Source organism: Thamnophis sirtalis, unplaced genomic scaffold (genome assembly GCF_051295495.1).
Source record: "Thamnophis sirtalis isolate CommonGarterSnake01/CBP01778 unplaced genomic scaffold, rThaSir2_p1.2 scaffold_1, whole genome shotgun sequence".
In the NCBI taxonomy this organism is placed as follows: Eukaryota; Metazoa; Chordata; class Lepidosauria; order Squamata; family Natricidae; genus Thamnophis; species Thamnophis sirtalis.
Window position 1 is genome coordinate 176,476,708 of NW_028261381.1, and position 27,798 is coordinate 176,504,505.

General features: G+C 46.5%; 1 protein-coding gene across 2 annotated transcripts; it reads left to right on the top strand.

Moving 5' to 3' along the window:
* The first annotated feature begins 1,168 nt into the window (after positions 1-1,168).
* On the top strand, positions 1,169-26,215 carry EEF2 (eukaryotic translation elongation factor 2). Of its 2 annotated transcripts, XM_087703387.1 has the most exons (15): positions 1,169-1,315; positions 7,139-7,353; positions 9,008-9,189; positions 9,779-9,990; positions 10,953-11,131; positions 12,349-12,454; positions 13,797-13,910; positions 16,932-17,070; positions 17,166-17,361; positions 18,190-18,448; positions 19,335-19,442; positions 22,245-22,598; positions 23,290-23,472; positions 23,568-23,700; positions 25,374-26,215. In XM_087703387.1, exons 1-15 carry the CDS (start codon positions 1,313-1,315, stop codon positions 25,565-25,567), a joined length of 2,577 nt encoding a protein of 858 aa, XP_087559513.1. In that variant the 5' UTR covers positions 1,169-1,312; the 3' UTR covers positions 25,568-26,215. The 2 variants fall into 2 exon arrangements, with proteins under 2 accessions (XP_087559513.1, XP_087559514.1); XM_087703388.1 differs by lacking the exon at positions 1,169-1,315.
* Positions 26,216-27,798: the final 1,583 nt, after the last annotated feature.

Here is a 27,798-nt window from a genome sequence, read left to right on the forward strand (position 1 = left end):
TGTTGGAAGAAATATCCATCTCGTTTAGTTCCAAGCTGGGAGAAAAAACATTGGAAACCTGGAGGCTGATTGGAAAGAGAGGTTTATTGATGAAGCTGAACCATATGTGATTCTGGGCAGCTTCAGATGTTTCATGTGGAGAATACAATACAATACAATAGCAGAGTTGGAAGGGACCTTGGAGGTCTTCTAGTCCAACCCCCTGCCTAGGCAGGAAGCCCTATACTGTTTCAGACAAATAGCTATCCAACATCTTCTTAAAGACTTCCAGTGTTGGGGCATTCACAACTTCTGGAGGCAACTTCTGTCCCACTGATTAATTGTTCTAACTGTCAGGAAATTTCTCCTCAGTTCTAAGTTGCTTCTCTCCTTGATTAGTTTCCACCCATTGCTTCTTGTTCTACCCTCAGGTTCTTTAGAGAATAGTTCAACTCTCTCTTCTTGTGGCAAACCCGGAGATATTGGAAGACTGCTATCATGTCTTGCCTAGTCCTTCTTTTCATTAAACTAGACATACCCAGTTCTCCATTTCTGATCCAGGGAAATGCGTTCTGCCTTTTCAATATTTCCCAGGATATTTCATTCTCCTAGGAGAGGGGTGGGTGCTAACTTCCTACATTCAGTGAAATCCTACACATTTCTTAGGGTGCATCCAAGCCTTATTCGACCCTGTTGCTATGCCGGCTGGGCAATTCTGGGCGTTGAAGTCCATTCATCTTAAGGAGGCCTGAAAAAATACCGATTTGAAACGAATGCATTGAATTTTATTGAGTTTAGATTGAATTTTCTGGGAAGGCTCCAATGGGATGGGTTCGCAAGTTTTTTAAAAATATGCGTCTTTAAATAATATATTTGGAGTGATACCAAATAGGCGTATTATTACACGCAATAATTATTTTTCCACTCCATTTCAAATTCACTGCTGCCCATTTGGCCGTCAGCCACGTGGTTGAATCACCAGCAGGCGCTTCCGGGTTGATCGAACGTTTTAATAAAAAAAGGGGGAAGAAGAAACTGCGCAGGCTTTTCTTCCTTTCTTTCCCGCTTTCGGACCATAGAGAGGGGCCTTTTCGGACGAGGCGCGTGCGCTTCGGGTTTCCTCGCGCGGCCCCGCCTCCTCCCTCTGGCTCTCCCCGCCCACTCCGGCCTCCCTCATATAAAAGGCGGCTGATTGACGTCAGCGTTCTCTTCCGCCCGCTCGGCTCTTGCCAACGAGACAGGGCAGTTCGAGCTACCGCCATTGTTGCCGGTTTTTTTTCCCCCTCTTCTTCCTCCCCCCGCTCCTGAGGAGAATCCGAAGCCATCCGCCAACATGGTGAGCCATCCGAAACCGGGAGAGACTTGGGGGGAACCTCGGGGATCCGAGGCCTACGGAGGCGTTGGATAGGGCCGGGTTCGGAACCAAAGGGATAGGCCCGGGTCGGAGGCCTGCGGGGTCGGGGAGGGGGCGTTAAAAAAGGCCGCGGCCTGGAACAGCCCGCCGTCTGGAAGAGCCCCGGAGGTGGGGGGGGGGCTGAGCAACGGAAGACAACACGCGAGAAGGAGCGGGGTTAATTTGTGAACGTGGCGACACTGGAGTTACGTGGACCCAAGCGTTAGGCTATATGGAGGGCCGTCTGGATGGCTCTTCCCCCCCCCATCCCCACCTTAGGGGGGGGCTTCTCCTCTGGGCCGGGCTGAGGATGCTGGGAGTTGTAGTCCAGTCCCTCTGGAGAGCCTCCAATTAAAAAAAATGCCCAGAGTGTATGATATTAAAGCACCTTGAGACCTAATAGAATAGATTATAAAAACGCCCTTTCAGCCATGCTGAGAATGACGGGAGTTGTAGTCCAGCGCCTTTGGAGCTCTTCCAATAAAAAATGCCTACTGTGGATGCTGTTAAAGCATCTTGAGAAACAATATATAAAATATATATGTGTGTATGGATAGATATGAGAGATTGATTAGATAGATAGATTGATTGATTGATAGATAGATGAAGAGACAGACATCACGACTTCTGGAACTCCTTTTAAAGCTACACCTAGAATTCATATTTTTAGGATAGTTTGCAATATAGATAGATAGATATATTGCAAACTATCCTAAAAATATGAGTTTATATGTATATATTATATGTATGTATAGGTGTATATATATGTGTGTGTGTGTATAATATAAAAGGCAGAAATTTAACAAGTGAAGCTCTCCTTTTGTCTACTTCTCCTTTCTCTCCTTCCCAGCAGAAATACCTAAATCTTTATTGACTTAATAGAAATCTATTTTTTAAAAAAAAATTCCTTTATTTATCTTTATAAGCAAGAAGAAACCTTAATGGGCAATGAATAAATAGAGTGCCCTAAATTTTTATTTCCCTTTATTATTTATTATTTATTTCCCTTTATTATTATTTTATTGGGGAAGATGGCTTAATGCTTATTCCTCTCCCTGAGTACAGATAGCCCTTGAGTTATAACTCCAGTTGAGCCCCAAATATATGCTGCTAAGTGAAACATCTGTTAAGTGCCTCGTTTTATGACTTCCCTCGCCACAGTCCCTAAGCAAACAGTGGTGTTAAGTGCTTGTTAAATGAATCTGGATTCGTGTCAGAAGCTTGCAAAAGGGGATTGCGTGACACTCACGCTCTCCCCCCCGGGGGGGCACTGCGACCGTCATAAATATGAGTCAAGCATCCGAATTTTGATCCCGTCAACCAAATGCTAAAACGGTCACCAATCACTGTTCCCAGGGCCGTTGTCCCTTTGAACGGCCACTAAATGAACCGCTGTAAGTCAGGGGCTGCCCATCTTGTTAATTTCTTGGAACCGGTTCCTCTTAAATACTTGGGCTGCCTTCTGTTCTTTTATTCCTGCGTAGGGCCTGGTTATAATAATAATGGGGGGGAAAAAAACCCTTACGACATTGTGGGATGACTCAGAGCCGATTCAAGGCAGGAGAAAATAAAGGGAGTGATGTAACACTCCTTGCCGGCTTCCGGAAGATTATTAAGTGGTGGGGGGGCATTTTGTCTGCTGATAAACCCCTTTTTTTCTTCGGATAAAAACCCCTTTGAGGAGGGCTGCCTGGTTTGCCAGGGCGCCCATTCAATTCCTCTGATTTAAAAGAAAAAATTAAATTTATTCAGCTTTAGTGCATCTTCCGCCGGAGCCTTGTTTCCCAGCCTCCCCTCTTTTCTTTGGGGGGGGGGGCATTGGATAGTTGATGCCTTAACCTACTTGCGAAAGGGCTGAAATAACCATTCAAGATGTCTGCGGGAGGGAGGAGCGGGACGTGATGTGGCAAAACAACAACACTGGTGGCCAGGAAAGGATTTGGGCCAGCTCCAGCCGGTCCCTGCTTGCCAAAGGGAGGGGAGGCCTCCCGGGAGGAAGGTTGTGCTTCCCCCCCAACAGCTCTTAAAAAAACTTGGGCCGTATTTGATGAGAAGGGACCTGGGTGGCGGTGATGTAACATCGTAGGGAGGGTGTCACCTGTATTGCGGGACCTACGCCTGTTACTTTCACTGCTGTTGTAATGCTGACGTTAACCTGTTTTCCGGCTTGTCTGCGTCTCCTGTTGTGGTTTATTTCACCTGCTTGCCCTTCCTTCCTTCTTTCCTTCCTTCCTCCCTGCCCTTCCTTCCTTCCTTCATTTATTCCTGCCCTCCCTCCCAACTTCCTTCCCTCCCCTCCCTCCCTTCTACTCCATTGCTCCCTCCCTCCTCCCAATTTCCTTCCTGCCCTCCCTTCCTCCATTCTACCATCCATCCTTCCTTCCTTCTCCATCTCTCTCCCTCCCTGCCCTTCTTTTCCATCTCTCCCTCCCTTTTTCCTTCCTTCTCTATCTATCCCTCTCTCCCAACTTCCTTTCTCCCCTCCCTTCCTCCCTTCTACTCCATCTATCCCTCCCTTCTTCCTCCCTTCCTTCCTTCTCCATCTTATCCTCCCTCCTCCCAATTTCCTTCCTGCCTTCCTTTCCTCCTTTCTACCATCCATCCTTCCTTCCTTCTCCATCTCTCTCCCTCCCTGCCCTTCCTTCTTTTCCATCTCTCCCTCCCTTCTTCCTTCCTTCCTCTCCATCTATCCCTCTCTCCCAACTTCCTTTCTCCCTTCCCTCCCTCCCTTCTACTCCATCTATCCCTCCCTTCTTCCTTCCTTCCTTCTCCATCTGTCCTCCCTCCTCCCAACTTCCTTCCTGCCTTCCTTTCCTCCTTTCTACCATCCATCCTTCCTTCCTTCTCCATCTCTCTCCCTCCCTGCCCTTCCTTTCTTCCTCATCTATCCCTTCCTCCCTTCTCATCCATCTGTCTATCCTTCCTCCCTTTCCCCCAAAGTCCACAGATGAGGAAGACTGAGGAAGGAAAGGGGGGGGGAACGGCCCTTCCTGATTTGGGGGGGACAACATCAGCTGCTTAGGATGGCCTCCTCCTTGAGATGCCAAATGCTTTCTCTGCCACCTTTGGCAGGAGGCCCAGCCAATCCTTCCAGAGGGCATTTCGGCTGTCCAAGTGCCACATTATTCTACCATATGGTTGGCTTCAAGGAGACTCTCCATCATCCCAGGTCACAATTGTCCCAAAGGATTTTGTTTTTTTTCTCCTCAAGAGGCAAAACTGGGCTTTCTGGTTTTAATTTTGAAGACGTTTTCGTTTCTCATCCCAGAAGCTCTGATTGGATGGTGAGCAAAGGAAGGATTTATATTTATTTTATTTTATTCATTTATTGAATTTATATTGACGCCTATTCGCTAATAACCAGCTGTCAGGAATATAAATCCTTCCATTCCCCACCATCCAGTCAGAACTGAAGAAGCTTCTTGGAGGAGAAGCAAAACGCCTTCAAAAGAAAAACCAGAAAGTCCAGTTGCCTCCTGGAAAAAAAAAAGGACATTATTTTTATTTTGTCTTGTAAAATTAAAATAAGATTGTACCAAGCCATGGAATTATTATAATTTATTTATTTATTTGCTTTTTTAATCCATGCTTTTATTTATTGTTCATAAGTTTAACTCAGGCAGGCGAGCATACCTAACATTCCTCCTGTTTTTCCCACAACAACAACGACCCTGTGAGGGGGGATATGAAAAGGATTGGTTTTCAACTAGCTGGCTTTCGTGGCTAAGGCAAGACTAGAACTCCCCCTGCTTAAAAATCCAATAAATTGACCGATCTGATAATTTGTAATTCAGTGTAACACAAAATCCCTGGTTTAAGGGGGAAAAAACCCCTAACCAATCGACTTTTCTGATAAACTTGCATAGGTAGTCCTCGACTTACAACAGTCTTATTTAGTGACCGTTACAAGTTACAATGGCCCTGGAAAAGGGGGCTTTGGGCCAGTTTTCACACAACGCTTGCAGCATCCCCACGGTCCTATGATCAAAATTCAGACACCCCTGGCAGTTTATTCATATTTATGACAATTGCATTGTCCCCTTTTGTGGTGAGCAAAGTCATTGGGGAAGTCGGATTCACTTCACCACAGTTTGACTTAACAACTGCAGTGATTCACTTCACTGGGGCAGGAAAGTTCGTAAAACAGGACAAACCGAAATAAATGTTTCACTCGACAAGAAATTTTGGTCTCGGTTCTCGTCATAAGATGAGGACTAAGCTGGCCAGCTCAAGACTTTCTAGTCTGCTGTTGCTGACCCTGCTTTTTTGCTTCCTTACCTTCTGAATTTTGTTCAGAGCATTTTAGGCTGTGTGAATAGTCAGTGGGAAGGGTCTGGGTCCCCGGGAGGCAGGCATATTGCATTTAAAATTATTTAATTTTAAATATAATAATTGGAAGTGAAAATAGGATTCTAGAGACAGTGCAGAGAAAGCAACCAAGAAGATGAGGGAGCTGGAGGCTAAAACATACAAATAACAGTTTCAGGAATTTAGCATGTCTGCTCCAGGGAAAAGAAGGACCAGGGGGTGACATGGTATCAGTCTTCCAGTATTTGAGGGGCTGTCCCAAAGAAAAGGGAATCAAGCTATTCTCCAAAGCTTTGTCCTGAAGGCAGGACAAAGGAGTAACAGTTGAAAACACATCAAATAGAGATTCAATCTACAATTAAGGATTAATTTCCTGACAAAATAATCAATCAGTGGAATGGCTTTCATCCAGAGGGTGCTCCAACACTGGAAGTTTTTAAGAAGAGAGAGGACATGGAGGGAAGGGGAGAAAGGAATGTTTGAGGGGGAGGGGAAGTAGAAGAGGGGAATGCTGGAGGGGAGAAATGAAAGTTGGAGGGGGAGAAGAAAGGGTGTATGGAGGATCGAAGTGTTATGTTGGTTTTCTATGGTGGAATAGAAGATGAGTTGTGTTTATTGCTTTTTTAATTGCACAGTATATAAGTGATTGTATAAAAAGGAAAATGAAAATGAAATAAAACAGTTTTCAACGTAAAAAAAAAAAAGAAGAGAGAGGACAACCATTGTTCTGATAGGACCCTGATGGTGAACCTACGGCAAGCGTGCCACAGGTGGCACGGCAAGCCATCGCCCCAGCTGAGCTTCACCTCGCATGCATGCGCGCCTCCCATCATCCAGCTGATTTTCGGGTCCCTGCAGCGCGTGTTGCTTAATCCAAATGCATTTAAAACACTATGCAAGTCATCGAGAATAGAACTATATACATCCAACAGGAACAGGAAGTGCCTCCCAGGAGCAGCTAGAGGGTAAATCCTAGAGAGGCAGGAAATGCGTCACTGAACAATGGAGGTGAATGCTAGAGAGGAATAAAGCTACATGCAAGGCAGGCAGACATAACACCTGTAACAGCGTAGACATACGCGTGGGGGTTGCAGCGCCCCGTGCCCCGTCTTTGGTCCCAGGAGGCTTCAGGGAGGCCTTGCTAGGCCCAAAACGGGGCACAGGGGGAGGTGTCGCCCATACATGTGCTGGGGGGGAAGTGCATGTGGTAGGGCACAGGCGCACGCATTGTAATATGGGTGTGGCCACGTGCACTGTCATGTGCGGGCGCATGCTTTTGGCACATGACAAAAAGGTTAGCTATCCCCTGGTATAGGACCTACCTAGCAGGGTTGGACTAGAAGACCTCCGAGCTCCCAACTCTTGTTATTCTGTCCTGGCGGGGTTTCCATCTCCTTTGAGAAGGAAACTGGCGGCTCGTTGGTCCAGCACAATCATCATCTTCCTCCTGTTTTCCAGGTGAACTTCACAGTAGACCAGATCCGGGCCATCATGGATAAAAAGGCCAACATCCGGAACATGTCAGTGATTGCCCACGTGGATCATGGAAAATCCACTCTCACCGACTCGCTGGTATGCAAAGCTGGGATCATCGCCTCGTCCCGTGCTGGAGAGACCCGTTTCACCGACACGAGGAAAGACGAGCAAGAGAGATGCATTACCATCAAGTCGACGTAAGTCCCTTTGGTGACTCTTTTTTTGGGGGGGGGGGGGATGAGAGAGAAGGAGCCAAGTTGGTTGCCTTGCAAGAGTTCATTTAGTGACAGCTCAAAGCTAACGACAGCACTTGGAAGAAAAGGGACCACCTGATCGCTTTTCACAGATGAACGACCTTTGCAACATCTCTAGGGTCATGTGATCAAAATCCGCTTGACAACTGGTTCATATTTATGACCGTTGCTGTGTCCCAAGGCCACGTGATCCCCTTTTGTGACCTTCTGACAAAGTCAACAGGGATGCCAAATTCACTTAATAGCCAGGTTACTACCTTATCAACTGCAGTGTTTCACTTAATGGTGGCAAGAAAGGTCGTAAAATGGGGCAAAATTTGCTTAACAAGTGTCTCACTTAACAAAAATTTTGGGCTCAATTGTGATCATAAACCAAGGACTATTGAAGTCCTTTTCTACTTCTTGCTGTGGGCAGGTGAACAGTGGACTGTTTTTCTTTTTTAATTTTTTAAAATTTGTTTATAATACGAAATACAAAAACAAGTAGGAAAAATAGAGGAAGGGAAAGGAAGAGGGCAGAAAAGAAGGGAAAAAGAAAGAGAAGGCATTGACTCCTTTGGTGCAGTAAAAGATAGTAAGATCAGACCTCAACTTTTTACTTTTACAGAGCATAAACTGGCCATTCCTATATCAACAAATCTAATCGGTGAAACCCAAAGTCAAAAAGCTTCATTTTTTTTCCCCCCACCTCAAGCACAAAGTCCAGAAACGGTTTCCAAGTAGAAACAAAAATACTTATGTTTTTTTTTCTTTCTTTCTTCGATCAAAGCAGTCAATTTAGCCATCTCTGCCAACTCAACTTTTGCAGCCATTCGTGCTTTGTGGGGATCAAAGTGTCCTTCCATTTTTGTGCTTAAAGTAGTCTTCCCGTATACTGTAGTTTTCTGAGTATAAGACGCACTCCCTCCCCCACCCCTCCTACAAATGGGTGAAAATGGATGAAAATTTCATTGCCTCTTATAGACCGAATACAGGCCTGTTTTTGGCTTCCCGAACCCTCCTTGCATCATATTTTCACCCTCCCTGACCCCCCAGAAATAGTCTGTAGTGCCTGTATGTCCCATTTTTGGCAAAAATGGGCCCATTTTCAGGCTCCTGAGCCCTCCACGCATTGTGTTTTCACCCTCACCGGCCCCCAGAATCAGTCTACAGTGCTCCACACATCCTGTTTTCACCAAAAACAGGATTTCTTTTGCCAAAAACGGCCTGCTTTGGGGCTCCTGAACCCACCATGCATCCTGTTTTCTCTGTCCCCGGCCCCCAGAAGAACTCAGCAGGCCAAAAACGGGCATGTTTTTGGCAAAAAACAGACCCATTTTTTTTTTAAAAATGGGATGTGCGGAGTACTGCAGTGCGCTTCTGGGGGCCAGGGAGGGTGAAAATGCGATGCACAGAGGCCAAAAACTATTTTTTTCTTGTTCCTGTAAATCTAGGTGCGCCTTATAGTCTGAAAAATACAGTGTGTGTATAACAAAAGTCCCAATTCCCCCCAAAGTCTTTCCATTAAACCCAAAAGAAACATTTTTGGTTTTATCTTCATATTCACTTTTAAGTATCTGGAATGTCTGTAAACTTTTTTCCCTGCCTCTTCTCCTAGGGCCATTTCCCTCTTCTACGAGCTCTCAGAGCACGACTTGGCCTTCATCAAGCAAAGCAAAGATGGCTGCGGGTTCCTGATCAACCTAATCGATTCCCCTGGCCACGTGGATTTTTCTTCAGAAGTTACAGCCGCCCTACGGGTCACCGACGGTGCCTTGGTTGTTGTGGATTGTGTTTCCGGTAAGAAACTGGCTTCCCACCTCCCCCTTGGGACCCCGAGCTTTGCTGGCGGGTGTGGGCGGTGCTAAGGATGTAGAGCAGGGGTAGTAGCCAACCTTGGCAAGTTTAAGGCTTCAGGACTTCCAACTCCCAGAATTCTAAATTCCCACTTTAAAACCCATAGACTTCCAATTCCATAAGGCTTTGAAACTTCTGGACTTCAATTCCCAGAATTCTAAATTCCCACTTTAAAACCCATAGACTTCCAATTCCACAAAACTTTTAAGACTTCTGGACTTCAATTCCCAGAATTCTAAGTTCCCACTTTTAAGACCTATGGACTTAAGCACCACAAGATTTTAAAGACTTGCGAACTTCAAATCCACAAAACTTTTAAGACTTCTGGACTTCAACTCCCAGAATTCTTAAGTTCCCAGTTTAAGAATTGTGGACTTCCAACACCAAGAATTCTGGGAGTTGAAGTCCACAGATCTTAAAAGTTGTCATGGGTGGACTGCCCTAATGTAGAATGTTTCTATTGCCCGTATGATTCTACGGAAATGACAACACTTGTGGAAGGCAAGCTGAGCTTCCTCTCCTTCCTCCCCAGGGGTGTGCGTCCAGACCGAGACTGTCCTGCGCCAGGCTATCGCTGAGAGGATCAAGCCCGTCCTGATGATGAACAAGATGGACAGGGCCCTGCTGGAGCTGCAACTGCAGCCCGAGGAGCTCTACCAGACCTTCCAGCGCATTGTGGAGAACGTCAACGTCATCATCTCCACCTACGGGGAAGGCGAGACCGGCCCTATGGGCAACATCATGGTAAGGATTGCAAAAGAGCAGCGACTTCCTGAAAAAAATCTGAATGGACATACTGATATCAGAAGGCAGGGCTAGTTTTTTCTTTCCTTAGGTCAGAAGTAAGGGACTATGGCCTCTTTGTGGCTTGTGGACTTCAACTCCCAGAATTCCTCAGCCAACATGGTTCCTAGCTCAGGGATTCTGGGAATTGAAGTCCACAAGTCATGTTCCCTAGCCCTACCCTAGATGGATTCAATTAACTTAGAGCAGTGTTTCCCAACCTTGGCAACTTGAAGATGTCTGGACTTCAACTCCCAGAATTCCCCAGCCAGCATTCGCTGGCTGGGGAATTCTGGGAGTTGAAGTCCAGACATCTTCAAGTTGCTAAGGTTGAGAAACACTGACTTAGAGTGCTGACGTAATTGGTACTAGCTGGTGGAAGAGATGTTTGGCTTTGTGCAGGCCATTAGCAACTTTTAGCCCAGTCTGTCTTGAGGGTATCAGGGTATACATGTTCAGAGGTTACTCCACTTATTTAACAAGGAACTCCTACAGGTAATCCTCAACTTATGACTGCTTGCTTAGCAATTTGTCCAGAATCAAGCTGACCCCCCCTGAAATAGTAGTGGCAGCCCATTTCTAAAGTTTTGATGTTCTTTATAGTCACATAACTCCATTTTGGCCACATAGGTAAGGGACTATGGCCTCTCTGTGGCTTGTGGACTTCAACTCACAGAGTCTTTCCTCTTAGGGAAGAGCAAGGAAATCATGAAATAAAGGAGAATATTTGTAACATAGAGATTGGGGGGGGTGTCCCTTGGTGCTCTATGAGCTTCAGCCTGCCACTGATGATGTTACCTAGTTGGGTAATGCAATGTCTGCAAGAAAAGAACGAAGCTCACCAAGGACCCTTCAAATTGTGCTGTTTTAAGGAACAGAGTCTCAGGTCGATTACATTCTCTTGCCTATTCTTCCTCTCCTAGATCGATCCAGTCCTTGGCACGGTTGGGTTTGGCTCCGGCCTGCATGGCTGGGCTTTTACACTGAAACAGTTTGCCGAGATGTACGTGGCCAAGTTTGCAGCCAAAGGCGAAGGGCAGCTGAACGCCACCGAACGTTGCAAAAAGGTGGACGACATGATGAAGAAACTCTGGGGTGACAGGTATGTAATTTAGGATTGTGCAAATGATCTCTATGTAACACGGCTGCGTAACGGAGCTCCCATTCCTTGTCCACGCTTTTGTCAACCGAGCAATTCGAAAGCACGTTAAAAAAAATGCCAGTAGAAAGATAGGAACCACCTTTGGTGGGAAGGGAACAGCGTTCCGTGCGCCTTCAGCATTTAGTCATGCTGACCACATGACCACAGAGACGTCTTCGGACAGCCCTGGCTCTTTGGCTTTGAAAAGGAGATGAGCATCACCCCCCTCCCCTAGTGTCGGGAACAACCAGCACATATGTGTGAGGCAGGGGTGGGTTCCTGCCAGTTCTAACCTCTTCTCTAGACCGAATACGGCCCTATTTTTGGCTTCCCGAACCCGCCTTGCATCATATTTTCGCCCTCCCTGGCCCCCAGAAACATTCCACAGTGCTCTAGAAGAGGTTCCACAAATCTACCGTGCCGTTTAGAACCGGTTCCAGCTCCCTCCCCCCGCCTGTCCGCACATCATCAAGATGAAGAGCGAGAGGAATTCTGGGAGTTGAAGTCCACAAGTCTTAAAGCTGTCAAGTTTGAACACCATGGGGTTTTTTTCCCTAAAGGGTTAGGGGTGCAAGGGTCTTGTAACTCGACAGCTTTAAGACTTACATGCTGCAAATTCCAGAATTTCTGAGGCAACATTTTGGTTGCTAAGCAAGAGCGTTAAGTTTAAGTTTCACCACATTTTACAAGTTGGCCACGCCCACCCAGTCACATGGCTGGCAAGCCACACCCACAAAGCAGGCCACATCTACAGAAGAGGTTGTAAAAAAATTTGAAACCCACCACTGGTGTGAGGGGAACCTTCACCTTTACCTAATGCAGTATCGCGTTTTCAAATCAATTGTATTGAACGTGAAGAATGTGTGTTTTTATATGTATAATCTACAGCAGAGGCCTTCAAACTTGGCAACTTTAAGAGTTGTGGACTTCAATTTCCAGAATTCTCCAGCCAGCTTGGGAATTCTAAGAGTGAAAGTCCACAAGTCTTAAAGTTGCCAGGTTTGGGGACCCCTGATCTATGGTGAAGCTGGCATTTCATTTCGTCGTGAGGTGCAGTGACAATATTAAATAAATCTTAACACCGTCCCCAGGTTCTGCCACTCTTCCTCCTTGACTTAAAATGTGGGAGTCGTGACAGAACATAAAGCTTCTTTTTTTTTTAATCTCCTTTCCAACAGGTATTTTGACCCGGCGACTGGCAAGTTCAGCAAGTCTGCAACCAACCCCGATGGAAAGAAACTGCCAAGGACTTTCTGCCAGCTGATCCTAGACCCCATCTTCAAGGTTAGTGCCCCCCCCGTAGTTTCCTTGGCCATTCCCAAACTAGACCCACTACGGTGCTCCCGGTGCCTCCCTCTCTACTCCCTGTGCATGATGACGAAAAAATTTCTTCACTTTGACCTGACGTTTTTTTACGCTTGAAGAAATTTTGCTATATCTGACACAAAACAGAACAAGTCTAGAAAGTTACCCAGGTTGGGGGAGGAGGGGAACGTCTCTCTGGGCTGGATTGAGCCCTTTGGACTCCCCAGGGGGTAGTGGGGTTCCTTAACCTCTTTAAAATTTGGATTTATTTAACTCCGCTGAGGCACTACCTCTCTGCAAAATTTTACTTTATTTCATTCGATTCGGGCACCGCTTGGCTGCTCTAATCCCTTCGGCCCAACAAGAGAGAGAGAGAGAGAGACGGACACGCAGCCTGAGCCATCCGTCAGCCCTCAGATAAGGGCCAACAGCCCCCATGTCTATCTCAGCATATTTGAAGGACCATTCAAATGAGCAATGCAAGTCAGAATGGAGAAGACGGCTTGACTACATTCAAAATAAATATCGGACTAAGAAATTTCAAATAGCTTATGAATGAACAAGGAATTGCTATAGTTAGTTAGCTAGCTTATGTTAGTGTATGATTGTTAAATGTTTATACCCTGTATTTTGCTCTGGGAAGTTGGGGAGAGGGAGGGTTGGAGGGGGGAAAGGCTGGGGTGTGGGGAGGGAAGGGGAAATATTTGTAAAATTTATTAAAACTTTTCAATAAAAACAACAGCCCCCAGGTCTGGAGGTGGCTGATGAGGAAGAGGAGGAACAGCTGGGTCCAGTGGCTGGATAGAAAGGAGAGGAGAGCAGTGGAAATCTATGGGCTGGTCCTTGGGATGGAAGAGCCACCGCTGCTAGCGAAGCCCCACCCTATGTCTGGGGATAAAAGGCAGGGGGCGGAGATGAATAGATGGGGCAGAGGAGAGGAGAGCAGGGGAAATCTATGGGCTGGTCCTTGGGATGGAAAATCCACCACTGCTAGTGAAGTGCCAGCCTAGCTCTGGAGATAAAAGGCAGGGGGCGGAGATGAATAGATGGGGCAGATAACTATTTTATCTCCCTGCTGGACAGATTTGTTAGCCTGCAATGAGAGAGAGACCTTTTGCCTAATAAAGGAATCTCTTCAGTTCTCTTCAGAGGGTTTGTCATGTTTGGGGAGCTGGGTCAGAACAGGCGACGGCCCAATAGCGGGCCAAGGATCGACGGTGGAGGGTGGGGTTGAGAACTTGAGTCAGGAGAAACAGGACTGCCAGCTTATCTGCTCGGCATCCCTGCAGCAGGTTTCACCTTTCTGCCCTTGTTCTCGAAGGTATTTGATGCAATCATGAACTTCAAGAAGGACGAAACGGCCAAGTTGATCGAGAAGCTGGACATTAAGCTGGACAGCGAGGACAAAGGAAAGGAAGGCAAGCCTCTGCTGAAGGTGAGGCGGAATGTGTGGTTTTTGTAGTTGGGAGGGGGAGGGAGAAGAGAGGGAGGAGTTGTGTGAAAGGAAGCAAACTTTTTTAGGGTCCGAAAACAAATCCGCCAGTTCTGTTCCGAATGGGCCATGTTTTAAAGGAAAAACACGCAGGGACCCCAAGGTGATTTAATAAAGATTTAGAATTTTTTTTGGGGGGGGATAGAATAAAGCTGTAAGGGACCTTGGAAGTCTTTTAGTCCACCTCCTCTGCTTAAGCAGGAGAACCTGAACAGAAAAAGATTGTGGGGGTGCCAGCCTTTGTCCCCCCTCCCCTTCTAGAAAGAATTCTTCCTCCACGCTCCCTGCAACCCCCTGGCTGAAAAAAGACATACCTTAACGAACTGTTTTAGTGGGAAAAAAAACTAATACTATCTTCGGTTGTGTAAACAGAGGCGTAGAATCAAAATCACGTCAAGTATTAGTACCGTTTTATAAAGCCTTAGTAAGGCCACACCTGGAATATTCTGCATCCAGTTTTGGTCACTAGGCTACAAAAACGATGTTGAGGCTTTGGGAAAAGTGTGAAGAGCAACAAAGATGGTTAAAGGACTGGAGGTTGAAACATGAAGAACATTTGCAGGGTTTGGCTACTCTAGAGAAAAGAAGGACTAGGGGAGACGTGATGGCAGTATTCCAGTATTTGAGGAGCTGCCTCAAAAAGGAAGAGGCTCACCTTATTTTCCAAAACACCTGAGGGCAACAAGACAAGAAAAGATGGAAACTAATGAAGGAGAGAAGCAACCTAGAATCCAGGATAAACCACCTAACACTGAGGACAATTAACCAGTGGAATGGCTTCCCACCAGACGTTGCGGATGCTTCATCACTGGAGGTTTTGAAGAAGAGACTGGACTGTGACCTGTCTGAAATGGTACAGGGTCTCCTGCTACAGCAAGGGGTTGGACTAGAAGACCTCCAAGGTCCCTTCCAGCTCTATTCCGATTGAAACTCACTGGTCAGCACACCCTAGTTGTGCTGCCTTTGTTGGAGAAGACTTGAGAGCGCCTTGGACTGCAAGGGGATCCAATCAAGTCGGTGCTGAAGGAAACCAATCCTGAGCGTCCTTTGGAAGGACAAGTCCTGAAGCTGAAGCGCAAATACTTTGGCCGCCTGATGAGAAGAGAAGTCTCCTTGGAGAAGAAGACCCTGATGTTGGGAAAAGACTGAAGGCAAAAGAAGAAAGGGACAGCAGAGGATGAAGTGGATAGATAGTGCCATCCATGCAATATTGGTTTGGAGCACCGGGGGGGGGGGGGGGGCTTGGTGTGCTGTGGTCTATGGGATCATGAATAGTCAGACACAACTAATACTAAGACTACACCTAGAATCCTGCATCCAGTTGTGGTCACCGCACTATAAAAAAAGATGTTGAGGCTCTGGAAAGAGTGCAGAGAAGAGCAACCAGGACAGTGAGGGGACTGGAGGATAAAACATATGAAGAACGGTTGCAGGAACTGGGCACGACTAGTCTAGTGAAGAGAAGGACCAGGGGAGACCTGATAGCAGCCTTCAAATGTTTGAGGGGCTGCCACAGAGAGGAGGAAGGGGTCCAGCTATTATCCAAAACACCAGAAGGCAGGACAAGAAACAATGGAAACCAGTCAAGGACAGAAGCAACCTGGAATTAAGGAGAAACACTCTAATTGTGAGAACAATTAACCAGTGGAACAGCTGGCCACCAGAAATTGTGGGTGCTTCCATCACCAGAGGTTTTTAAGAAGAGACCTGTCTGAAATTGTATACGGGTTGGACTAGAAGACTTCCAAGGTGCCTTCCAGCTCTATTCAGATTGATTGAAGGAATATTGGGCACTATCTAATAAAATCCAATGGTGAAAAGAATAAGGTTCTACATTTAGGCGAGAAAAACGAAATGCACAGGTACAGTATAGGTGGTGCCTTGCTCAATCGCAGTAACTGAGAGGGATCTTGGAGTCCTAGTGGAAAACCATTTAAATAGGAGGCAGCCGTGTGCAGCAGCTGCCCAAAAAGCCAACATAGTTCTAGACTGCATCAACAGAGGGATAGAATCAAGATCACGTGAAGGGTTAATACCACTTTATAAGGCCTTGGTAAGGCCACACTTGGAATATTTGCATTCAGTTTTGGTCTCCACGGTGTAAAAAAGGTGTGGAGACTCTGGAAAGAGTGCAGAGAAGAGCAACAAAGATGATGAGGGGACTGGAGACTAAAACATAAAGAACGGTTGCAGGAACTGGGTATGTCTAGTTTAATGAAAAGAAGGACTAGGGGAGACGTGATAGCAGTGTTCCAATATCTCGGGTTGCTACAAAGAAGAGGGAGTCAAGCTATTCTCCAAAGCACCTGAAGGCAGGACAAGAAGCAATGCGTGGAAACTAATCAAGGAGAGAAGCAACATAGAATTGAGGAGAAATTTCCTGATAGACAGAACAATTAATCAGTGGAACAGAAGTTGCCTCCAGAGGTTATGAATGTCCCAACACTGGAAGTCTTTAAGAAGATGTTGGATAGTCATTTGTCTGAAAGGGTATAGGGTTTCCTGCCTAGGCAGGGGGTTGGACTAGAAGACCTCCAAGGTCCCTTCTAACTCTGCTATTGTATAAGTTGTAATAATGGATGGAAACTGACCAAGGAGAGATTCAACCTAGAAATAAGGAGACATTTTCTGACAGAACAACCAACCAATGGAACAGAAGTTGCCTTCGGAAGTTGTGGGAGCTTCATCCCTGGAAGCTTTCAAGAAGAGACTGGACTGCCATCTGTCAGAAATGGTGTAGGATCTCCTGCTTGGGTGCGGGGTTGTACTAGATGACCTCCAAGGTCCCTTCCAAATTTGTCATTCTGTTAAACGTAGCAACTGAACAAAACAAAAAAAGGCTGTCTGGATTTGTTTGAGGATCCCTTGCAGGGAGGGGCTTGAACCTATTTGATGTAGGCAGTGGATGGGCCTGGTGTCTTCCCCCACACTCATAACCTTTGGTTCCATGGTTTCCCCTGGTAGGCTGTGATGAGACGCTGGCTTCCTGCAGGAGAAGCTTTGCTGCAAATGATCACCATCCACCTGCCTTCTCCAGTTACCGCTCAGAAATACCGTTGTGAGCTGCTCTATGAAGGCCCCCCCGATGATGAGGCTGCCATGGGTAGGTGGTCCTTCTCCCCCCTTCCCCCGCCTTCTCCAAGATAATTTCTCCACAGGAGCATCCGCCTCATCTTCTCTCTCCCTCCCCTTCTCCAGGCATTAAGAATTGTGACCCCAAAGGACCCCTGATGATGTACATCTCCAAGATGGTACCCACCTCTGACAAGGGCCGTTTCTACGCCTTTGGCCGTGTGTTCTCAGGAGTTGTGTCCACTGGGCTCAAGTGCAGAATCATGGGACCAAACTACACCCCGGGAAAGAAAGAGGATCTCTACCTGAAGCCAATCCAGAGGTCAGCCTTGGAGTGGGGAAGGGCTGGGGGGGCCGGCAGTGGTGGGGCAACTTATTCTTCCTTTCCTTGCTTCTCTGTGAAATCTGCATACTTGGGAGTTAGGCGTTTGGCCTAGTGTTAAGGCAGTAGGATATAGAAGCTAGGAGATGGTGAGTTCTAGTCCCATCTTAGGCCTGAAAGCTGGCTGGGTGATTTCGGCCAGTCACCAGGGGACAGTGAGTTCTAGTCCTTTAAGGCAGGAGTCTCCAACCTTGACCACTTGAAGACTTTGTGGACTTCAATTTCCAGAATTCCTCAGGCAGCTTTGCTGGCTGAGGAATTCTGGGAGTTGAAGTCCACAAGTCTTCAAATGGCCAAGGTTGGAGACCCCTGCTTTAAGGTATCAAAATCAGCCGGTTGACTTTGGGCCAATCACCAGGAGACAGTGAGTTCTAGTCCCACTGTAGGCATGAAAGCATGCTGGATGACTTTGGGCCAGTCACCTGGAGACGAGTTCTAGTTGTGCTTTTAGCCAAGAAAGCTGGCCAGGTGACTAGACCAATCACCAGGAGCTGCTGAGTTCTAGTTCCTCCCTAGCTGGGAGCCGGTCACTCTTGCCTTGTTCCAACTTGCAAGGTTGTGGGGGGAAAAGAAGGAATCCAATTTTACATGGTAAATAGGGAATTGGTCAGTATTTAGAGGTAGGAAATTTCAGAAATGGCTGGTCCTTAGTTTTCCCCAGCGGTGGCCAAGGACGCCAGGATACTACCATTCAATGGGGGCTCTTTTTCTCCAGGACCTGGGCAGTGGCTCACCCTGTCTCTTCTGCCCTTCCTTCCCTCCTTCCAGAACCATCCTCATGATGGGCCGCTACGTGGAGCCCATTGAAGACGTGCCTTGCGGTAACATCGTCGGCCTGGTTGGCGTCGACCAGTACCTGGTCAAGACGGGCACCATCACCACCTTTGAACACGCCCACAACATGCGCGTCATGAAGTTCAGCGTCAGCCCCGTCGTGCGTGTGGCTGTGGAGGCCAAGAACCCGGCTGACCTGCCCAAACTGGTCGAAGGCTTGAAGAGATTGGCCAAGTCTGACCCCATGGTGCAGGTGAGGTGGGGAGGTGGATCTACCTGGAGATGGTTTGCAACATCTTAGCATGGGTGTCTTTGAACCAAGCGAGTTTGCTCGATTAGTCCTTGACTTAACAATCATAGAATAGAATACAGAATAGAACAGAACAGAAGAATAGAATATACTATAGAATAGAATAAAGAGGGAGAATAGAACATACTATAGAATGGAATAGAATAGAACAGAATAAGAAGACAAGAGAGACTAGAATATACCTTAGAATAGAATAAACTATTATCACTTTAAATGTACGCTAATTGGCAAGATTAAAATGAAATTTTGTTGCCTACAGCTCTCAAAGGGCCACCACTTCCAATATACACTACATAAACATGACTAAATAAATTAACACAAAAATATATATCCACATGTATGACGCTGAAACACAAAGTCTAGTTTGGATTTATACATGTACATGGTGAGAGAAACTAATCTTGCAAATTTACTAGACAAATGGCATAGGGAAGCTGTTACAGAGTCTGGTAGTCCTGCTAGAAATACTTTGAAACCTCCTCCCAGAGGGGAGCAACGGAAATGGACCATGAAGTGGGTATGTGGGGTCTCTAATGATGCTGCTTATAATCAGCATCCAGAATAACGGGAAGCAAGCTTCCTATATTCTTGGTTGTCCTCACCACTCTCTGTAGGGACTTTCTATCTGAGGCACTTTTGCCACCAAACCAAACAGTGATGCAGTTTGTTAAAATGCTCTCAATCGCACCTCTGTAAAAACTTAAGATCAGCAGCTAGGTTCCCTCTTCCTAGCCTAGTAAAGTGACCGGGAAGTTTTTTTTGGGGGGGGGGGGTTGTTAGGAAGGGTATTTATGCATCTCAATTTTGTACCCCCTTTTCTGATTGTTAGTGTATCATTGAGGAATCTGGAGAGCACATCATAGCCGGAGCCGGAGAACTGCATCTGGAGATCTGCCTGAAGGATCTGGAGGAGGATCATGCCTGCATTCCCATCAAGGTAATTGTTTACATCCGGTCTCTTTATGAAATTGATAACCAATAGAGGATGAGAATATTTCTAGCTCGGGGTTGAACTGTGGGGTCCTTTGGTGCTCTCTGAACTTGGGTGATTTTCTTCCAAACATTTCATGACCCAACTAGGTAGTATCCTCAGTGCTAGAAGGGAGTGGGGTTCATTATGCTATTTATATTCAAATGGATTGCCCTCTTAGTGTGGGTGGGAGTATTTTTTGGTGGGGGGGAAGGTGTTCCTTGATTAGGGTCTTGTTTACTGTTTGTTTTGCGGTTCCTTGATTGGTGTATTTGCATCTTGATTGGTCTAATCTTAATCTTGGTGTTAAATCTCTGCTCATCTGGATTAGATTGCTGGGAAGAAGTGGTTTGGGGTTTTCTTGTTTCCTTTTTCTAGTGTCTGTTGAATGATATGTAGGTTCTTGTTAATGCCTCGTATGCCGTTCATTTATAGGGTTACCCATCTTGTGAACGTGACTCTTGAGTGTTTTGTTAATATTAGGAAAGAATAAAAAAACAAATCTCTCAGTGGCTCATCTCATATAGCAATCACACTTAAGACTTATATCCCAAACATGAAGCTGACCTGCTGGAAGTGTAAAAAGTACAAGGGAACTTATCACATATGGTAGACCTGCCCGGAGGACACAAAAATATTGGACAAAAATTTGGAAACGGGTGCAAGAAATTACAGGAAACAGATAAAATACAAACCCGAAATCTTTCTGCTGGGAATAATCAAAGGGAAATATACAAAGAAAATTAAGTACATATTAACACATCTGCTAACGACAGCTAGAATAGCATTTGCCCAATGCTGGAAACAAAATAATACCCCCTCGGACGAATTAGTGATAAAGACAACTTTGGATTGTGCAGAGATGAACAAATTAACACTGAAAATTAAAAGATAAAGAAGAGTCGGAATATTATGAAATTTGGAACAATCGGTACAAATGGCTGCAAAACAAGAATAAAATTAATTAAGCCAAAAAACAATACATATAAATATATAACTGTGTATAAAGGTGTGTAAATAAAGAGCGAAATATTATATACATGTACAGGTATGATGGCATAACAATGTTGATATAATGATTTTAAGGTGGTGTAGAAGGGAAAAAATATTTAAAATCTGCTAAAAAAAAGACTTATGCCGCTTTACAGTGCTTTACAGCCCTCTCTAAGTAGTTTACAGAGTCAGCCTCTTGCCCCCAACAATCTGGCCCTCATTTTACCCAACTTGGAAGGATGGGAGGCTGAGTCAGCCTTGAGTCTAGTGAGATTTGAACTGCCAAATTGCAGGTAGCCAGCAGTCAGCAGAAGTAACCTGCAGTACTGCAGCCTTACCACTGCGCCACCGTGGCTAATCCAGATCTTTAGCACTTGACCAAAAGGCCAGCAGGGTCGAAAGCAACCTCACCTTAGGGTTGTGGTGTTCTAGAGGGCAGGTGCTGGAACCAAAGACACATTTCCCAGGTCCCACAAGATGACACTCTTTAATTGATGGGACCGAGAGCATGTCTCTCCTATTGTCAGCGTTCTGATTAACGCATCTGAAGAAATCAAAACTCCCAAGGCAGGAAGGTTCCTTAGAACAGTGTTTCTCAACCTTTGCAACTTGAAGATGTCTGGACTTCAACTCCCAGAATTCCCCAGCCAGCATTCGCTGGCTGGGGAATTCTGGGAGGAGTTGAAGTCCAGACATCTTCAAGTTGACAAGGTTGAGAAACACTGCCTTAGAATATGTTTATTGGATACATCATATCAGCACAGCCAATGAAAACCAAGTCTAAAAGTTCCCATGGTTTCTGTATAATTAAGAGAATAAGAGTTTCCCTCCCCAGGTGTCACAGGTCACTTTTTCAAATTAAAGCAGCTGGCACCTCCTTAGTCACTCCTTCTCTGTTGTGATTCGCCTGTGGAGCTGGCAGCAGAGTTGGACAGTGAGGAAGTTTGGGGGGGGGGGGGGGGACATGGGCCAGTCCTGGAATCTGGGAAGGCTCAGACGAGGGTTTTGCGTCAGAAAGGGGTCCAGGGCCATCTGAGAATTATGTGCTGCTTCGGACATCAGTGAGGCAGAAAACAGGGGGAGCCTGTTCCCAGTATACGCATGTGCAGGGCTGCCAGAAGGCAAGAACAGTTAAGACAAAAGAGACAACTTGGGTGTAAGGCCCCTCCCATGAGACATAAAGAGGAGCAAGGGCAGATGAGCATTTGCAGGACGCAACTGTTCGTTCTGGTTGGTTTAAATTCTGAAACTCCATTTTGAATCTCTACTCCTTGTGGCCTTGCAAAGCTAATTGGCATTTAGATCTTTGGCAGCGTTTCAAGGGAGAGAAAGCTGGGTACTTATCAGCCTTATCCTGAAAGACTTTGGCAGACTTCTGTCGGACTCTTTGCAAACTATTGGTGACTCATTACGGGCTGTGAATGAACATAATTCACAGCCATTGAAATAAAAAGAGGGTTTTTGGGACTAAGCGTGTACTTTTTTTACTGTATCAGAAAGCCTAGGTCAGAACATCCTCTATCCGCTGCCACCTGTTGGGATGACCTTGGTTCCCACAGGAGAGCACTTTGTCGTGTCTGCATGCGAGCTCTTTTCCCCTCCCAAGCTGCGTGGCGACTATGAAGCAGCAAAGATGACTTAAGCCAGGCTTGATTCAGAGTTGGCACCTGTTGGACATGGAGAGACAGATAGGAACAGCTGGGGAAAGAGCCCCGAGTCGCTTGCTGGGTGTTGCGAACAAGATGTCTGTCTTCATGCTTTGATTGTTCTTTGCAGAAATCCGATCCAGTCGTGTCTTACCGGGAGACTGTTAGCGAGGAATCGGGAACGTTGTGCCTTTCCAAATCGCCCAACAAACACAACCGCCTGTACATGAAAGCCCGCCCCTTCCCAGATGGCCTGGCCGAAGACATCGACAAGGGGGATGTCTCATCCCGCCAGGAGCTGAAGCAGCGGGCCAGATACCTGGCTGAGAAGTACGAATGGGACGTGGCTGAAGCCCGTAAGATCTGGTGCTTCGGCCCAGACGGCACTGGTCCCAACATCCTGACCGATATCACCAAGGGGGTGCAATACCTCAACGAGATCAAGGACAGCGTGGTGGCCGGCTTCCAGTGGGCCACAAAGGAGGTGAGTGTGGCCCTTGTGGCTGAGTCGTAAAATCACTTTTGACTTTTTAGCAAATTACACCTTTCTCAACAAATTGAGTTAAAGGATCCTTTTTACTTGGAGGTTCAAGCTGAGTCTCGTCTGACATTGAGCCAGGTTGCTCCTTCGACGTTTATTATTTGTCGTATGGCACACTCACATATTTTGATAAAAAAAACAAGAGATTAAAAATACAAAATGTGAAGTCTTAAAATATTATAAATGTTTGTCTAGATTACAGATCTATTTATTCGCTTCTTTTGTCCTTGGCCAAGAAATGAGCAAAGTCTATTATAGGCTCTATTTTGGCACTTTTGACACTTGAACTGCTAGGTGTGTAAGAGCTGGAGTGAAGGACGGGAGCTCACCCCTTCACACAGCAACGCTTGGGTCTTGAACATGCTGATTGTCAGCCCAGTGCCCTAACCCCGCGAGCCACCGCGCTCCCAGTTTCCGAAGTAAGGCGTGGGAGGAGTCACACATGGGTATTAACACAGCCCTTTTGCCCTGGAGACTGAGTTAAATCTTGAGGCCACACCTCCATTCCTCCACTGACGTCCCAGATTAACCTCAGTCTCCGGAGCCACCGCACTTCCATTTCCTTCGCCACAAATGTGTAAGAATATTTCGGTCTTGATTGTGAGTCTCGACACCTCTCGTCTGCCCTCTTCAGGGAGCCCTCTGCGAGGAGAACCTGCGAGGAGTCCGCTTTGATGTGCACGACGTCACCCTGCACGCCGATGCCATCCACCGCGGCGGCGGCCAGATCATCCCCACAGCCCGGCGATGCCTCTATGCCTGCATGCTGACAGCTCAGCCCCGCCTCATGGAGCCAATCTATCTGGTGGAGATCCAGGTAGGTGCAGAGGGAGGAGGGTGGATGAATTAGGAACTGCCTAGAGGTTTTTTTTTCCCCCAATCTCACCGGAGACGACTTTGTTTTTCTCCCAGTGCCCTGAACAAGTAGTGGGCGGCATTTATGGCGTGCTGAATAGGAAACGAGGCCACGTCTTTGAAGAGTCCCAGGTGGCTGGAACCCCCATGTTCGTGGTCAAGGCCTACCTGCCTGTCAACGAATCTTTTGGTAAGTATAGATCTTTTTCCCCTGGGCTCAAAACGTCAACCGTTCCAACATGGTCAGTTAGAAAAGAAAGACTCCTAGCCAAATGTATATGAGGGAGGTTGCAGAAGAGGCAACGCTAGATCTGAAATTTGCAGGCGCAAAAGTTCCTGTTAACTTTCCCTTGGTCCCGGACAGTCGTCCCCCCCCCCCCCCCCCCCCCCCCCGGTTATCTCATGTCCAATCAGGTGTTGTGTTGTTTGGAAAACGGTCCTTGTGGGCTCCACATTCGTTTGGTGTGGAAGGTACCTTGTAGGTCATCTAGTCCAACCCCCTATCCAAGCAGGAGATCCTACACCATTTCTGACAGATGGCTGCCCTGTCTCTCTCATTGAAATATTCCAGTGATGAAGCTCCGGGAACTTCTGAAGGCAACTTCCCTTCCATTGGTGCATTGTTCTGGCAGGGAATTTCTCCTTATTTCCAGGTTGAAAATCTCCTTGATCAGTTTCCATCCATTATTCCCCGTCTGGCCTTTGGGTGCTTTGGAAAATAGCTTGACCCCTTCCTCTCTGTGGCAGCCCCCTCAAATATTGGAAAACAGTTATCATGTCTCCCCTGGTCCTTCTCTTCTTTTCTCTAAACGAGCTAAACAGTTCCTGCAACCGTTCATCATATGTTTTAGCCTCCAGCCCCCTAAACATCCTGGTTGTTCTTTTCTGCACTCTCAACATCTTTTTTATAGTGTGGTGACCAAAACTGGATGGTCTAAGGCTTTGTAGAGTGGTGATTGTACCTCCCTTGATTTTGATTGTATCCTTCTGTTAATGCATCTTCGGATTGCATTGGCTTCTTTTGGCTGCCTCTGCACACAGCTGGCTCATATTTCACTGGTTTTCCACTAAGACTCCGACACACACACACACACACACACACACAGAGCTTGCGATGCGTAGCTTAGCAGAATGGCAGCCATGACAGGAGACATTCCTATTCCAATCAAAACAGTACAGAAAAAAGGGACGACTGGTTTTTGACCCCCCAAACAACTGTTGCAGCATTCCCACGGTCCACGTAAATAAAATTTGGGCACTCGACCACTGGCACGCATTTGTGACTTGCCTTTTCCCATGGTCATCTGCCAGTCAGTGTCGACTGGCAACCACACGGAGGAGAGCCTTTTCAGTAGTAGCTCCGACCCTTTGGAACGATCTCCCCGTGGAGATTCGTACCCTCACCACCGTCCAGACCTTCCGCACAGCCCTTAAGACCTGGCTGTTCCGACAGGCCTGGGGATAAAGATAATCTGTCCTCACCCGAATGATTGAATGAATGTTGTGTACTATTTACTCTTATGTATTGTTTTGCGTTTATTGTCTTGTACCCTCCCTTCCCTATTTTATGTAAGCCGCCCTGAGTCCCCTCAGGGGAAAAGGGCGGCCTATAAATATAATAAAATGAATGAATGAAAAATGAATGGTCATGTGGCACAACTCAACAGCTGCTTTACTTAGCAATGGAAATGTTGGGCTCAACGTCGGTTGTAAGTCGAGGACTTGAGTTGGAAACACCCAAGTACGGCTCTTGTCCTGGCCAGGGGGCGGGGGGGGAACCCCTCTGCCTTTCTAAAATGAGAACTTTTTTTTTTTTTTGCTTTCTTTCACGCCACACCCTGTTATGCCTTTGTCTGCCTCTAGGTTTCACAGCGGACTTGAGATCCAACACCGGAGGCCAAGCTTTCCCGCAGTGCGTGTTTGACCACTGGCAGATTCTCCCCGGGGATCCCTTTGACAGCGCCAGCCGTCCTTGTCAAGTGGTCAGCGAGACACGGAAACGCAAAGGGTTGAAAGAAGGCATCCCCGCGCTCGATAACTTCCTGGATAAGTTGTAAACCGGTCGAATGAAATAGTAGCGCACCAGATCTTGAGAAAAAAAAAGAATAAATTTTAAAAATGGCTGTTGTGGGACTCGAAATGAACTTTTAACTAGTGTAAAAAAAAAAAATCAAACCAAACCATGGTGTTAGATGTGCTTGTGGCTGGGATTGGCGGCTGTTCTTTTCCCCCTCCCCTTTCCTCCTCCCCCCCCCTTTCTAATCACGCCTACATTTTCAGCCTTGATGAAAGGGGTTTCTTTTCACACAACACGCCAGAAAAACCCACTACTCAGCCCCGTTGTTAACTTAAGAAAATACGTTTCCATTTAACACACCCCGAAACGCGGCTCATCTCCATATTTATCTGAACATCACGGAGGCAATTGAGGGGGGGGGGAGAGAGAGAATTGGCCAGGTTTTTCTTCTTTGTGGAAATTTTGGAAAGGAGGAAGAAGAGGGGGGGGTTTTGGGGGGGCAGAGACGTGGGAAATCTGTTTTGCTCTCTTGGAAGGTTGGACGAGACGCGGAAGGAGAAAATCAACAAAAGTCATTTTTATCGGGATTTTGAGGGAAGGAGGCTTTCTAGCCGGACGGCTTGTAGGTTATCCTTGTGCAAATCAATGTATTTAGAACCACTGGAATAATAAATATAAGAATGTCTGATCGGGCTTCCTGTTTATGTTGAAACGTATCATCGAGATCTTGTTAGGAGGAATGAAGTGGGGGGGGGGGAATACAGATAGTCCTTGACTTATGACTCATCACTTGGCATTCGTTTGAAGTTACGATCGATCCCACCCAAAGTTACTTAGGACTATGATCCAAATGCTGGTACCACCTTACAGGCGCACGACACACCATTCTGGGCCCTTGGCAACCGGCCTGCCTTTATGCCGTTTTACAGCCTCCTGGCTGTAATCAGGATACAATTTTTCACATTTTTTCGAAGAGACATTGACATTGTGCGATGAGCCGTGGTTCGAATACAGCGTCCCAGGCTGACTGCCCGCTGCCATGAGTTCGATCCTGACCGGCTCAAGGTTGACTCAGCCTTCCATCCTTCCAAGGTTGATAAAACGAGGATCCAGATCGTTGGGAGTGTGGGGGCATAGGCTGACATTGTAAACGGCTTTGAAGAGGGGCTGTAAAAGCACTGGAACAGTATATAAAATTGCTTACTCCTCTATCATATATCTATATCTTCTCTATCTACAATACAATAGCAGAGTTGGAAGGGACCTTGGAGGTCTTCTAGTCCAACCCCCTGCCTAGGCAGGAAGCCCTATACCCTTTCAGACAAATGGTTACCCAACTTCTTAAAGATTTCCAGTGTTTGGGCATTCACAACTTCTGGAGGCAAGCTATTCCACTGATTAATTGTTCTAACTGTCAGGAAATTCCTCCTCAGTTCTAAGTTGCTTCTCTCCTTGATTAGTTTCCACCCATTGCTTCTTGTTCTACCCTCAGGTTCTTTACAGAATAGCTTGACTCCCTCTTGTTTGTGGCAACCCCTGAGATATTGGAAGACTGCTATCATGTCTCCCCTAGTCCTCCTTTTCATTAAACTAGACATACCCAGTTTTTGCAACCGTTCTTCATATGTTTAAGCCTCCAGTCCCCTAATCCTCTTTGTTGCTCTTCTCTGCACTCTTTCCAGAGTCTCCACATCTTTTCTACATCGTGGTGACCAAAGCTAAATACAGTATTTCAAGTGTGGCCTTACCAAAGCATTATAAAGTGATATTAACTCCTCACGTGATCTTGATTCTATCTACAATATTTATCCCTGTCTATTCTCTCAAACTCTGGTGCAGGGATTAGAATTCAGTGGTCAGGATTCCAAGTGATACACCAACAGCAAGCAAAACTCCAAGGCAGGTAGATTCCTCAAAGGATAGTTTTATTGAATATATCATTGCAGTGTTGGTGAACCTTTTTTTATCACCAAGTGCCGAAACGGGGGAGCACCGGAAACCAGCTGCTCTTGGCTTCCGGGGCTCCCACACAGGTGTAGACCAACTGGCGGGTGCGGCAGAACCTGGAAGAGAAACGGCTGGCGTACCTGGAGAAATGGCTCTGCCTGCCACTTCCAGCATACCTGCCGTAGGTTTGCCATCACGGTCGTGTTGGCACAAGCTGGTGAAAACCAACTCAAGGTTCCTGCAATTTTCACCTAATTAAAAGTTTTCCCTCAACCTCAAACCGTCAGTCACATGGTCCATTCAAGGCGCTGTCTGGTTGCCTGG

Excerpts from the sequence above, each read along its gene's own strand:
- EEF2 (XM_087703387.1), top strand. Across the intron at positions 11,132-12,348 it reads AAGAAACTCTGGGGTGACAG|GTATTTTGACCCGGCGACTG; the intron begins GTATGTAATTTA and ends CCTTTCCAACAG. Across the intron at positions 19,443-22,244 it reads ATGCCTGCATTCCCATCAAG|AAATCCGATCCAGTCGTGTC; the intron begins GTAATTGTTTAC and ends TGTTCTTTGCAG.